The 15,395-nt window shown below is 33.2% G+C and overlaps 2 protein-coding genes and 1 long non-coding RNA gene across 5 annotated transcripts in view; 1 reads left to right on the forward strand and 2 right to left on the reverse strand.

The window, feature by feature from the left end:
- Positions 1-463: 463 nt before the first annotated feature.
- LOC122530470 (SET and MYND domain-containing protein 4-like) lies at positions 464-5,451 on the reverse strand. The gene is made up of 7 exons (XM_043657469.1): positions 5,148-5,451; positions 3,024-3,552; positions 2,018-2,340; positions 1,708-1,916; positions 1,503-1,627; positions 1,177-1,386; positions 464-1,081 (listed from the first exon to the last, which is right to left on the reverse strand). The coding sequence occupies exons 1-7, from the start codon at positions 5,449-5,451 to the stop codon at positions 760-762; spliced, it is 2,022 nt and encodes a 673-aa protein (XP_043513404.1). The 3' UTR covers positions 464-759.
- LOC122530474 lies at positions 3,548-6,581 on the forward strand. The gene is made up of 2 exons (XR_006307018.1): positions 3,548-5,178; positions 5,248-6,581. It is a non-coding gene; the product is annotated as an uncharacterized LOC122530474 (long non-coding RNA).
- Positions 6,582-6,671: 90 nt separating this feature from the next.
- The window catches only part of LOC122530471 (aquaporin AQPAe.a), a 39,236-nt gene continuing 30,512 nt past the window's right edge, over positions 6,672-15,395 (reverse strand). For all 3 annotated transcript variants that reach the window (XM_043657470.1, XM_043657471.1, XM_043657472.1), the window contains 2 exons: positions 8,528-8,671; positions 6,672-7,179 (listed from right to left, as the gene is read on the reverse strand). In XM_043657470.1, the coding sequence (XP_043513405.1) occupies positions 6,781-7,179; positions 8,528-8,671 (543 nt within the window). In that variant the 3' untranslated portion in view covers positions 6,672-6,780. The remainder of the gene's footprint in view (positions 7,180-8,527; positions 8,672-15,395) is intronic.

The following is a 15,395-nucleotide window of genomic DNA, read 5'->3' on the forward strand; positions in this document are numbered from 1 at the left end:
AGCTAAACGTCACCACCCGTACATACATGGACGAAGCAATGATAGAGTAAAAAATATTCATAAAAGATTATGAAACAAACACGTTCACAATGTCTAGTGTTTCAGTTAACTTTGTACACGCATAAGATTACTTCACATAAGGGCGTAACAGTTAATTAAACATATATGTACACAGAGGTGTATGAGAAGGCGACTATACATCTCTGCACAACACGTTTGAAACACCCGCGTACACGTTATACCACGTTATATATTTTGATGCTTTTTTACACGCATACAAAATTTTTTGTGACGCGAGCTGCTGTTTGGTACGATGGATTTCTTACGGAACGTGCTCATTGCTTCAAAATGTACGAGTGAGGTAAAACAAAAAATTCGGTTACAATTGAGGACAATTATAACGATAAGTATGACAATGAGGCATTTTTGGTGTGAAGTTCATTGAAAAGTAGAAAAAACGGTCGTTTTATGTTGTATTAATTATTTTGTACTCTTACGAACTTAAGACTTTAAAATAAAAGTGTATGGTATAATTGTTTTGGCTTACCTATTGCGAATAGCAGTTTGATGTTCATTAATAGGAATTAATAAAATACTGAAGTAATAGTATACCGGTGTTGGATATATTTTATACTTCTTGTCCCGTTTTAAACGTTCAGTTAAAAAAGGAAAAAAAAATTGGTCACATACACACGTTGAAATTATGTTTCGGCTTGAATTACTTTCCTCGTTAAATTATTGATTGGACGCGATAAATTCTTAGACGTAAGACACATTGCCGAAAGGGAGCGTACATAATCGAACACCTTGTTGACAAAGATGATAATCTCTTATGGGCAAAGCAAGGTTTTCGTCCAGGAGCTTTAAAATTTCCAAATAAAATTTTAACGCTTCTTGGTGTTTTCCCTCCTCGAGTTTTCTGGAAGCTGTTTTAAAAATGACGTCTGTATCTTGCAGAGCTTTTAAACCTTTGAAAATATTCATGTTCCTGCCACATTTTGGACATCTGATCATAAATTCGTTTGTGTCTGTTTTTATAGGTAGAACGTTTCCACATACTCTTCCGGACTCGCATTTAAATCTGAAAACAAAATTGAAGACATTTGGTGTTTCTAATATTCTCGGTTACAAACGGTTAAAAACTCTCCGAGTGTTGAGCAATTGTATTCAAATAACCGTAGAACGGTCTGATCGATTTCTTCTAAAATGGGCCAATGTGCTGCACACGCTTCACAATTGCAATCGAACCAATATTGTAATCTCAGTTTCCTTTTCCGTTCAGCTTCCGGGGAAGTTGCAAAAATCGGCCCGTAGTTCTCGGAGACTTCCTCTCCTGATGGAATAGAGCGTATTGCCCGTACAACCATAGTGGTGCCGACAAAGTACCTATAGTACACCCAGTGATGATTATTTGCAACTTACTATCTGGTAATTACTATTTCAGTTATTAAATCATGGATTATTATCGTGTGTTACATTGATATTCATAGTTCACTTTTTACCTGATGACGCCAGGATTGCACGAGTGATTGAACAGCGATATCGTCGGGTAAAGTCCTCCACCGATAAATTTGTTTTTAGCTTTCGCTAGGGTGTTGTTGCCTTTTGGTATAGCGAGTTCTGATATCTGAGATTGTAACGCGAGCGAATGCATAAAACAAAGCACACCGAATCTTTGTTAGAAGAAAGAAGGATCATACAACTTACTTCGTGAGCGTTGAACTGTATTATCATTAGATTATGAAGAATCAAACCTCCTATGTATAACTCGCCGTCGGAGGGTTTCCCTTTTGCTGTATCTGGGGTTTTCACAGTTTCTGGAAAGTAGGGGCTTGTCTTCAAAAGTCTCAATAGCCAACTGGCTATGTAGGTTCTGTGGAAAATATCCTCCGGCGTTCTTTTATCCGCGTGCATTACTGTACGAAGGGAAAATATGTAAACGTGCCAAGAAATTACGATTATGTCGGCTTTAGCCCATCGAAAGACTTTCATTTCAATTTCTGTGTTCTGTAAGTACCTAATCCATAGATAGTTTCAACGTCGTCTGTCCGATAGGGCCGCTGTGCCGAGATCTCTACTCTACCCTTCGAAGTTTCTAGCTTGTCTTTGAGTTTCAATAATTCGTCAAAGGGTCGCTGAATGATCGCCTTCAAGGCTAAGAAACAGTTTACAGAGGTATTCGAGGCCCACAAGCTGGGTAATGTCGTGCACTCGTTCACGTGGGTCTTGGCATCCTTGTTCCTGCAGGCAACACTGCAGTAAGCCACGCAGTTGCACGTTTCGCAGATAGTTGGCATCGGCACGAATATCTTGGTGAAACAGTAGTAACAATTTGTGAGTCTGGAACGAAATTATTTTGACGTTAATATCAAGTGAGTTTGGGTGGAATTTTCTGTACAGGATGGAAAGGTATCATAGATGAATCGTACACCTTCAGTTTGACGGAGAAGCGTGTAAAGATCGTGCAAAATTGAATTTCAAAGTCAACAAAATTTCTTTTTTTTTTTTTTGCAGTATTGTGTTATACTTATCGCGAAGGTAAAACTTTTCCAAGGAACCATAGGTCACTAATTCAATTTGCAACTCGCAAACCGCAAAAAGTTCCTTGACCATTTAGGACGCGTGCGTTCTAACAGCGACTTTATATGATTGCAGACGCGTGGATGTTTGCATTACGTTTTATACTATAATATTTATATTTCAAATAACTAACAGTTAGTTTGATCATTTGATTATGTAGACTCGCACCGATACCGGCAACTATGGCGAATGAAACGTTAGTGAAACTTAATCCAGAACCGTAAAGCCGCTGTTAGAACGCTGAAACTTTTTTTCTCCATTTTTCAAGAGTACTATCAGAACTATTGCGATCCATGGTTTACCTTCGTGATGAGTAGAACACAATGCAAAAAAGAAAAGAAAAAATTCTTTTTTTTTTGACCTTGAAATTCATCTATGATAGCCACGGACAAACTTTCTTCTTTCCACCCTGTACATACAAGTCACTCGATGATTAAACGCACCTATATTCGGATAACAAGGCAGCGCAATACGGTTTTTCTATCGCTAGTATCTCGCCAGGCTCGATGTCCTTGGTAGCAACGGCGTGTCTACCAATGCTACCGCCTTCGTCTCTAATTTCGATCGCTTTGCTACACGAAGGATACAATTGATTGCAGTCGTCGATCTTTGGCGTCGTTCTCTTCGACTCGCCGATTTTCCCTTGTTGAGGAATCTTCGGCGTCTTCTGCGCCAATTGGTTACCCTTGTCTATCACAGCAAGCATAACTCTGATGTCTGCTTCGAGCTTCTGTTTTTTGTCCAATGTTAATTTCGCTGTGTCCAACGCTTGCAGAGCGTTTCTGAATGCCAGCACAGCCTCGTCGTGCCTTTTCAACCCGAGCAAACATCTGGCGCGTCTTTCTTCAATCTTGTACAACAGTTCCTGCGGGTATCCCACGCGCAAAGCTTCTTCCGCGTCTGTCAGACCGTAGTTGTACTTCTCCAGGTGGTAAAGCGTTGCCGAACGATTCGCCAATATAACGCCTAAATCTGTAATACAGTTTAATTTCGAATGATTGCATCGAGACTCCAGACTTTTTCTGCTCGAGTAACCGAGTTAAGTGAGAAATTTGTCAATGTAACACCTAAATCTTGGGGACAGGTTCACAATTTAATTTCATCGTTAATTTAGTTTGATTTGGTTTGGTTTGGTTTGGTTTAGTTTCGAATGATTATATCGAGATTTGAGATAATTTTTCTACTCGAGTTAAGTTAGATTTGAAATGATTTTTCTGTTCGAATTAAGTTAGAAATTTGTCAATATAACACCTAAATCTGGGGAATAGCTTGACAATTTAATTTCATCGTTAATTTAGTTTGATTTGGTTTGGTTTGGTTTAATTTAGTTTCGAATGATTATATCGAGATTTGAGATAATTTTTCTGCTCGAGTGAAGTTAGAAATTTGTCAGTATAACACCTAAATATGGGGGACAGCTTGATAATTTAATTTCATCGTTAATTTAGTTTGGTTTGGTTTGGTTTGGTTTGGTTTAGTTTCGAATGATTATATCGAGATTTGAGATCATTTTTCTGCTCTAGTTAAGTTAGAAATTTGTCAATATAACACCTAAATCTGGGGAATAGCTTGACAATTTAATTTCATCGTTAATTTAATTTAATTTAGTTTGGTTTGGTTTGGTTTAGTTTAGTTTCGAATGATTATATCGAGATTTGAGATAATTTTTCTGCTCGAGTTAAGTTAGAAATTTGTCAATATAACACCTAAATATGGGGGACAGCTTGATAATTTAATTTCATCGTTAATTTAGTTTGGTTTGGTTTGGTTTGGTTTAGTTTCGAATGATTATACCGAGATTTGAGATAATTTTTCTACTCGAGTTAAGTTAGAAATTTGTCAATATAACACCTAAATCTGGGGAATAGCTTGACAATTTAATTTCATCGTTAATTTAGTTTGGTTTGGTTTGGTTTGGTTTAGTTTCGAATGATTATATCGAGATTTGAGATAATTTTTCTGCTCGAGTTAAGTTAGAAATTTGTCAATATAACACCGAAATCTGAGGAATAGCTTGACAATTTAATTTCATCGTTAATTTAGTTTAATTTAGTTTGGTTTGGTTTGGTTTGGTTTAGTTTCGAATGATTATATCGAGATTTGAGATGATTTTTCTGTTCGAATTAAGTTAGAAATTTGTCAATATAACACCTAGATCTGGGGGACATCTTCAGAATTTAATTTCATCGTTAATTTAGTTTAGTTTGGTTTAGTTTGGTTTCGAATGATTATATCGAGATATGAAATCATTTTTCTGCTCGAGTTAAGTTAGAAATTTATCAATGTAACACCTAAATCTGTCGGACAGTTTGACAATTTAATTTCATCGTTAATTCAGTTTAGTCTAGCTCAAACCTGTGATTACACCCGAGTCACACTTTGAAACACACAATTCTATATTCTTCTCATTGTAAAATTGGCACGCGACGACTCGGACAACGTTAGATTACAGAATAATTTACGTTGTGATTCACTTTGAAGGGGACCCAAGATTTTTTTCAAAACCTGATGAATCTTTTGAAATCCGAACACTTTTGGACAGTGTGGAGGATCGTCGATTACGTTACCTTTCCGTGGAGCCAGTAGAACCGCGTTCGAGTAAGTTTCCAACGCTTTGAGAAATTCACCGCGGCCGAAGTACCTGTTGCCGATGTCTTTCAATTGCAGAGCCTTCCTCCCGTTCTTCAGCATCTCGGCGTTCTCGGCGACTTGCACTGGCAAATCGTACATCAGCGGACAACGTAGCAGGAAACCGATCCTCTCCGAATTGTCGTTCGAGGATAGGAATCTCTTCATATCATGCGGAGTGACCGTCTTTTGGAGCGCCAGGAAATTCGAGCGGAAGTAATCGCTCACCTCGTCGTCGTCCATTTTCTTTTTTCCACACACTTTCTGTACTTCGACGTTTTAGTTTTACGAGTGACTGATTCGCTGCACTGCTTTCTCTTTTATAGTGTTCACATGGCTCGGGAGAAGAAAGGACGTTGACCAACGATTTTTCAGAAAGATTTTCCACTTCTTTGGTGACACGCAATTTGATTGGCAATGTTGCACTCGAGTGTAAACACGTTGCCGGTCGACGATAGTCGAAGCTACTGGATATCGTCCAAACATCCGAAAACCTCATCTATTCCCGTACGTGCTATTTCTAGTGCTACTCTAGAGTTTGTGTGCGATGCAACGAGGATATGCAACACAGGCATGTTCGATGGCAGGTTGATTAGGGAATTTAATGGTTCTAATCTGTTTTACAAGCAGCAGAATCCTTTGGTTGAAACTTGTTGGGATTAACGTAGACCATCGATATTACTACTACGGAGTTGTTTGGACTTGACGAAAATAAATAATTTACACACGTACAGCGTATGCGATATAAACCATATATTTATATGTGGTTGTTGTTGCAAGTTTGCAATTTAAGTACATACATATGTACAGAGATTTACAAAATATCGATATCGAAATGTACTTTGAAAAGCATCGATCGGTTAATTTGAAAACGCATTTTGTAAATCATTCGGACGAATGCTGATTGGGCTATCGATGATTTTAAAGTGCGTTAATTCTAATGGTACGATGAATACTAAGCGATGATTACTTTGTTAATTGTACTATTAACGATAACAAAGTTTGCTCTCGTCAAAGTTCTTTCTTCGAATCGCGAATCGTGTATGTATCTCCCCGTTAATAAGAAAATATTGACAGTTGGTTGTTAATCAGATGTTTCGAAAATTATTTGCGATAAATTTTAATTGACATGTACTGTTTGAAAAGAGTGTCATTAGGGGGAAATGCAAAAGAACTCAAGTGCATAGATATACATATATATATATATATATATATATATATATATACCCTGTCTCGTCAATTATGAGTAACATGTAAAAACGAAACGAGAAAAGAGAATTTTAAAATAGCTAAACGGCTAATTGTACTAGAAAATACTCGTTAAAAAGATCTGCACGACGAACAAGCGGAAACGTTCGTTCCTCTCTAAATTGTAGTTTGAAAGAATCGAATCTTTCTCCTTCGCGAGAAGCACCATTCTTCCTATATACGTCTAAGTACATAACACGCAGTAGATTTCCCTCCAGCATATAATACATAATCAACGTCGACATAATCATTTCCCTTGCTTTTTACCGCGACGACACAAGGAATACGGTATTTACATTCGGCTCTTCGTCGTTGATCTGTTTCTCAAAAGTCGTAAGAGGCCTCGTCGTCCTTCTGTCTCTGTCTGAACGCCAATTTGTACAGTCCACCGGCGGCGCAGCCTCCGAGGATCGGCCCGACCCAGTAAATCCACTGATTGTGCCATTTACCCTGGACGATCGCCGGACCCAGCGACCTGGCTGGGTTCATGCTGCTCCCTGTAACCGGCACCGCAGCCATGTGAGCCACGGTGATGGTCAAACCGATTGCCAGGGGCGCCCATCCTTTCGTGTCGGTCCTCTTCGGATCGGTCACCGCGTGGACAACCAAAAGCAGCAGGAACGTAACGATCGCCTCCATGAAGATACCTTGGATCTCGTTGACCCACGAGCCGAGATCTGTCACGCCCAGCCCCTTGTTCGTCGCCTCGGTTGGGATCAACAGCTGCAAGAGCACAAAAATTGAAATTTGAATAATGAAAATTCTAAAGGAAATTTGAAGCTGTGAAAATTTAAAGAAACCGTGGAAGTTGACTTTTTTTCTTTTGTGGGACATGGAAGAATTCAATGGGACATTGAAATTAATATGGACTTGAAGTTATTTGTTGGGACACAGCGTGCGACGAGTAATGATTTGTATTGTTTATTGGATGACCAACTAGATAACATTAGCTCGGTGCTGACAAAACCAAAATATCTATTACCTAAATCTATTGTAGGTAATAAGTTTGTAAATGTATCAGTTTCTACGAGAAAGTGAGACGACAATTGTATATTTAATTTGTTAATAACTGATATTGATTAATACTGATGTTATCAAATTTTATATTTAATTTGTTAATACCGATATTGATCATTTACAATATTTTGGTTGTTTCTGTGTCGAAGAACTCGATATTATCAGTATAAGTTTGTAAATATATCAGTTTCTACGTAAAGTGAGACGACAATTGTATACTTATTTTGTTAATAATATTGATTAATACTGATGTTATTAAATTTTATATTTAATTTGTTAATACTGATATTGATCATTTACAATATTTTGGTTGTTTCTGTGTCGAAGCACTCGCTATTATCAATATAAGTTTGCAAATATATCAGTTTCTACGTAAAGTGAGACGACAATTGTATATTTAATTTGTTAATAACTGATATTGATTAATACTGATGTTATCAAATTTTATATTTAATTTGTTAATACTGATATTGATCATTTACAATATTTTGGTTGTTTCTGTGTCGAAGAACTCGATATTATCAGTATAAGTTTGTAAATATATCAGTTTCTACGTAAAGTGAGACGACAATTGTATACTTATTTTGTTAATAATATTGATTAATACTGATGTTATTAAATTTTATATTCAATTTGTTAATACTGATATTGATCATTTACAATATTTTGGTTGTTTCTGTGTCGAAACACTCGATATTATCAGTATTGTGGGTAATAAATTTATAAATATATCAGTTTGCTTATAAAATAAAAAACTTTATATGCAATTTATTAAATTTTATTGAAATTGATAATAAGATTTGCGATGATTTGATTGTTTCTGCACTGAGTAATAGACCTCTGAAAGTATTCTGCGAACAATAAAAAAATTATTACTATTATTATTATTACAAATTATGAAAAGAGAACAGTATTCTTCTCCATCAGGAAGACCTAACATCATCCTTAACCATCCACGGTTACAATGAACTCTCTGAAAGATACAAGTGTTATTCCTTTACGCGGAATTCAACACGTTGGATGAATAATAATTCAAAATCAGCGTTGAATTTACCTTCAAAATTCCCGAGCCAACGATTGCTCCGCAACACTGGCAAACGATGTAGCACAACGCCTTCAGGAAACTGCAGTTTCCACTCACTAGGAGTCCTAGCGACACCGCTGGATTCACGTGGCACCCTGAGATCGGGCCCAATACCTAAAACAAAGACAAATGAATGCAGTCGTTGTTTTCAATAACATTTTTATAACACAAAATTTTTTATTTTTTTTTATAACAAAATTCGTTGCTTTCTATTGTTGTGAGATATTCACTTAATTTTGAAAATGGTCATTTTAAGCTTCAAAAATCATATTTCCTTGTAGGTTACACATAACATTTCAGAGTCATGATAAGTTATTGTCTCACAAGACCAAATATCTCCTGAAATATTTTGTTTAAATATGTAAAGTATAAAAAAATATATATATAGTATAAAAACATTTTTATACAAATACACATGGTATGAAAATATTTTTATGTAAATACACATGGTATGAAAATATTTTTATATAAATATACATGGTATGAAAATATTTTTATGTAAATACACATAATATGAAAATACTTTTATATAAATATACATAGTATCAAAATACTTTTATATAAATATACATAGTATCAAAATACTTTTATATAAATATACATAGTATCAAAATACTTTTATATAAATACACATAGTATCAAAATATTTTTATATAAATATACATAGTATCAAAATACTTTTATATAAATATACATAATATGAAAATATTTTTACATAAATATACATAGTATGAAAATATTTTTACATAAATATACATAGTATAAAAAAATTTTTACATAAATATAAATAGTATAAAAATATTTTTCCATAAATATACATAGTATGAAAATATTTTTATATAAATGTACATAGTATATACATATATTTTTTATACTATGTGTATTTGTATAAAAATATTTTTACATAAATTTACATAGTATAAAAATATTTTTCAATTCATTATTTTTATTCAAACCTTTAAATATCTCGAAACAAGAGATACATGACACTTGGCTTAAAATTGTTCCAAGCGAATGTTACAGATTCGAGTCAACGTTCAATCGAAAAATCCAGCGACGTTTCATCCAGAAATGTCTCGCTTTCTGTTTCTCCAGATCCTGTGGCGAAGCTTGCGTGATTCATTCGAAGCATCGTGATTTCTAGAAACAAGGTAACAAGCAACGCGTGTGCACACGTCATACGAAAAAAAAGACACTCTAAAATCTGTTCGCGAGCGTGGTTTCGCTTCGGAGAAACTGAATTTAATTCTAATTCAAAATTTCACAATTTGTGGAGCATGGCCGACCGGAGCGGCTCGCGCCGCCGATAAAGAGATCTCGAAGTTACCTTTCGCGGCACGAATGATTTCTTAATGACGATATGCGGTGTTCCATATACGTACGTATAGACACACGCGGTGAAATCTGGATTTTTTTTTAATAAAAAAGTAGGTTTAAGATTTTTTTTTTTTTTTGGTCGGTGGATCACTGGTCGCTGAGGTCATCGAGGAATTGTCGCAAATTCGAATTCAAATTTCTCTCAACATCTTCTCGAGGCGTAAACGTTTCTCTTCAAGCCTTTGAAACGCGCGCGCGAAATTTCGAATACATATCTCGCCTGGCAACAGTCGCGATAATATACATGTATATATATTTATATTAATATATTTACATTTATATATTTATATTTGTATTTATATATTTATATTAATATATTTACATTTATATATTTATAATATATATATTTATATTTATATTAATATACTTACATTTATATATTTATAATATATATATTTATATTTATATTAATATACTTACATTTATATATTTATAATATATATATTTATATTTATATTAATATACTTACATTTATATATTTATAATATATATATTTATATTTATATTAATATACTTACATTTATATATTTATAATATATATATTTATATTTATATTAATATACTTACATTTATATATTTATAATATATATATTTANATTAATATATTTACATTTATATATTTATATTTATATTAATATATTTACATTTATATATTTATATTTATATTAATATATTTACATTTATATATTTATATTTATATTAATATATTTACATTTATATATTTATATTTATATTAATATATTTACATTTATATATTTATATTTATATTAATATATTTACATTTATATATTTATATTTATATTAATATATTTACATTTATATATTTATATTTATATTAATATATTTATTATATATATATTTATATTAATTATATATTTATACTTTATAAATATAAATATATATGTATAAATAATATATATATAAATCGAGTGTGCGCACACGCGTTTCTTTGGAAGTACAATGTAAACGACGAGCGAATTTGAGAAACGATGGACGTAACGCGATTGTTTCAACAAATGAGCAAAGAGTTGATGACTTAGAAAACAACCGAATTTCACCGAATCTTTGATATCATATTTCCTCGAAGATCCCAATCGAGAAATCACTCTGCGTTGCGTCGTTCGTGTTAATTTTCAAGTCGACGAAAGATTCACCTTTGTTTCTTCGCGAGCAAATATTGGAACGCGTGCGCGTGCACGTGTACCCGAGTAAAAGTAAATACGTGGCAGACTATTCGGCGTCGGTCAGACACGGCCGGAAACCGGTGTTGTTGTGACAGAGAAAACCAGTTGGAAGAAGCTGGGATTCCGAACGAAGTCGAGGAGCTAGAGTCAAAGTCGCGGGAAGGGAAAAAAGAGGCAGTCAAGATAGAGTCGAGATAGAGAAAGAATTCGAGTATGCATAATTAAAAACAAAGGGCACAGTTCGAAAAGAAAGTGACGGATTGAAAGAATCCTAGGTGTAGGTTAGGTTAGACAACGTCCATTGTGCGTTGGTTTAGGTTAGGTTAGAGCAGAGCAGAGTAGAAATTTTATTGAAAAAAGGAGGGAGAGAACAAGGAAGAGAGGAAAGTGTAGATCTCGAACGAGTATAATTATTAAATTTGAAAAGAAAATGGCAGACTGAAAGAATCCTAGGTGTAGGTCAGGTTAGACAACGTCCACTGTGCGTTGGTTTAGGTTAGGTTAGAGCAGAGCAGAGTAGAAATTTTATTGAAAACAGGAGGAAGAGAACAAGGAAGAGAGGAAAGTGAGAGATCTCGAACGAGTATAATTATTAAATTTGAAAAGAAAATGGCAGACTGAAAGAATCCTAGGTGTAGGTCAGGTTAGACAACGTCCACTGTGCGTTGGTTTAGGTTAGGTTAGAGCGGAGCAGAGTAGAAATTTTATTGAAAAAAGAAGGAGAAAAGAGTGTAGATCTCGAGGGCGCATAATTATTAGAAAGAAGGGGCGCAATTGGAAAAGAAAATGGCAAACTGAAAGAATTCTAGATTTAGGTTAGGTTAGACAACGTCCATTGTGCGTTGGTTTAGGTTAGGTTAGAGCAGGATAAAGTAGAAATGTCGTTGAAGGGGATGAAAGAAGAAGAAGGGAATAGATGCGAGTGTAAATCGGTTGTCTAAATCTCGAGCGCGCGTAATTACAAAAGAGGAGCACAGTTCGAAGGGAAAATGACAAACTGATAGAATCCTATGTTTAAGTTAGGTTAAGTTACAACGTCCACTATGCAACGTTAATAGCATAGGTTTAGGTTAATTTATATATATGTATATATATATATATATATATAAATATATTAATATAATAATTATATAATAATATATATAAAAATATAATAATTATATAATAATATACATATATATGTATGTGTGTTAAATAATTTATATATTATAACCTTATATATATATATAAATTATTTGATAATATATATATAATAATATGATAATTATATAATAATATATGTAATAATATAATAATTATATAATAATATATATAAAAATATAATAATTATNATATATATAAATTATTTAATAATATATATATAATAATATAATAATTATATAATAATATATATAAAAATATAATAATTACATAATAATATACATATATATGTATGTGTGTTAAATAATTTATATATTATAACCTTATATATTTTATATATTATTTATATATTAATTTATATATTATTTATTTATATATTATAACCTTATTATTATATTATTATATTATTTATTTATATATTATATTATATATATATATATATATGTATGTATATGTGTTAAATAATTTATATATTATAACCTTAGAGCAGGGCAAAGTAGAAATTTTGTAGAAAAAAGGAGGAAAAGAACAGAAGAAGGGGGAAGGATGTTAAGTGTAAATCGATGACCGTCTAGGTCGGGTGGCTGGGTGGATTTGAGTCCCGTAGAGTTTCGAGACGGGCTCATGAAGGTGGGCCATGGCGCGGCGCGACGCGACGCGACGCGGCCCAGTTCTCATGCACGCCGGCAAGGTCTCGGTTCGCCCCGGGCGATCGGTACATATCGTCGACCAGTTGCTTTTGCGATTACGCAACTCATCTTCTCGGATCTTGTGCTTTCCCCCGCCGCTCTTCTTCTCGTCGTTACTGTTGTTGTTGTTCTTATTCCTCCTTTTCGTCTTGATTGGCCGGGACTAGCCACGTTGTTTATTTGCACGTTGCACAAATTGTCTCCAAGCGGGCGCGGTGCTTCGAGCAAAGATCAAACGGCGAGATATCGACTAATTGGTTTTATTAATTACACGACCGGGGACAACTGGCTTTTAATCGAGAACGCGAACGGTAATTGGTAAGGATCGTGGGTCTCTCGCTTGCAGAAGCGAGAGTTCTCGCGTTTAAAAAACGCGCCAGAGAGTTAATTTTGATTTTTTGAAAAAATCGTCTCATTCTGTGCGATTTTAACCTCTCTTGCAATTAGATGTGAATGACGAATTAACTCTCGTATCGTGAAGAAACGATGGCAATTTTTTGAAAATGATTTTTAATACGGCGAGTATACTTTCTTCTACTCTGCGAGGGAAATAAATACAATTTGTTACTTGAATTAAATTTCTCGTGGAAAGTGAAACGTATCTGTAAGTCTTAAACATTTCAGAATATTTCGAGACTAGACTTTACTAATTCTTTTTACTAAATATTTTCTTGCCATTAATTTTATTACTAATATTAATTATTAATTAAGTTAAACAATAAAATCATTGATTTTTGAAAAAAAAAGAAATACTATCCTTTCCTCATTATTATTTAATTAATATTAATTAATATTATTAATATTAATTAAGTTAAATAATAAAATCATTGATTTTTGAAAAAAAAGAAACACCCTTTCCTCATTATTATCAATTAATATTAATTAAGTTAAACAATAAAATCATTGATTTTTGAAAAAAAAAGAAATACTANTTCTTATTAATATCAATAATTAATTAAGTTAAACAATAAAATCATTGATTTTTGAAAAAAAAAGAAACATTACCCTTTCCTCATTATTATCAATTAATATTAATTAAGTTAAACAATAAAGTCATTGACTTTTGAAAAAAAAAGAAATACTATCCTTTCCTCATTCTTATTAACATTAATAATTAATTAAGTTAAACAGTAAAATCATTGATTTTTGAAAGAAAAAAAAAAAAGAAATAGTATCCTTTCCCCCATAATTTAATTCAATTTTACAACAAGCAGCTGCGCATACTTGATAATCGCCATTTAGCGTGGCACAATGTAGATGCACGCTTTTAAAAAGCGGCACCACAGCTAAAGAGGTTAATTAACAACGCCAGCCCACACATGGGTCCGTGGCAAAACGGTGAATAGCGCGCGATACCTACAAAGGGGAAAGTGTTGCTTCAACACTTTTCTTTTCATCGAGCGCCGCGTCGCCTTCGTCCTTCGTCCGCGCGGCTCAAGAGCAATAAACGAGCTCCGGTCTCTTTCAACTTTTATTCGCTCAGCTCCCGCCTCGATGAAATCTCTTTCGTTCGCGAAACTTTTTCTTCGCCTCTTTGTTCGCTTTCGCCTCGCTTCTTCGCCAAATATTATTAAAAAAGAAATAATTATTAATAAACGTAAACGATTTAAAATAATAGTTATTATACCTGAATTAAATGAATTTAATTTATTATAATAAATAATTAAACAATATGAAATTAATCCTAATCCATCTCATCCTAATATAATAGTTAATATATTATATACTTTAAATTAATATAATCATATAGATAATAAAAATAATATTATTAAATAATAAAATCGTTTTAATAAAAAATTATCTAAATTTATATAATTAATCCTATATATAAAAATTATTGAAGAAATAAATATAACTGAAAATATAAATAATAAAGTTTTATAATTGAAAATTAAAAATATATTTATTTTTATATTGAATTAAATCTTGCAATATTTCATTCTAAAATTAATTCATAATTAAATAATAAAAAATATATACCAAAAAATAATGTAATTAAACTAAATAATAATAATATAATTCTAAAAACTAATATTTTAATAATAATTAAATAATAAGAAGCGAAACGTTTTCTTCGCCACACTCTCCCCCTTGGCATGCGCAACCCGCTTATCTCGAGTTATTAATCTGGAATTATTAATTCCGCGGAACGTCTAGATATCCGTAGACTTGCCGACGAAACGGTGGCACGAAGATCGCGAAACTTCCAGTTGATTTGCGAGAGGTTTCCTAGAACGAGAATTGTCGCGCTGGAAACTCCAGTTTTATCGAGCTGTTGTTCTAAAAAAAAAAAAAGAAAAACAGATTCTTTCGACAGATCCGGAACGAAAACTCGCGAGGCAATTGTCTTCGAAAAACTCGGCAGAATTTCACACGAGGGTGACGTAACTCATTCAAGGATTTAAATAGAGAAGGAACGCGCGCGTTTCTCCTGAATCGCGTACGTTT

Source organism: Frieseomelitta varia, unplaced genomic scaffold (assembly GCF_011392965.1).
Source record: "Frieseomelitta varia isolate USP_RPSP 00005682 unplaced genomic scaffold, Fvar_1.2 scaffold_345, whole genome shotgun sequence".
In the NCBI taxonomy this organism is placed as follows: domain Eukaryota; kingdom Metazoa; phylum Arthropoda; class Insecta; order Hymenoptera; family Apidae; genus Frieseomelitta; species Frieseomelitta varia.

Coding starts and splice junctions, on each gene's coding strand:
- LOC122530470 (XM_043657469.1), bottom strand. CDS start 5,451: ATGGACGACGACGAGGTGAGCGATTACTTCCGCTCGAATTTCCTGGCG. Junction 1,917..2,017: donor TGAAACTATCTATGGATTAG/GTACTTACAGAA, acceptor CCCTTCGTACAG/TAATGCACGCGGATAAAAGA. Junction 1,387..1,502: donor TGCAATCCTGGCGTCATCAG/GTAAAAAGTGAA, acceptor GGTGTACTATAG/GTACTTTGTCGGCACCACTA.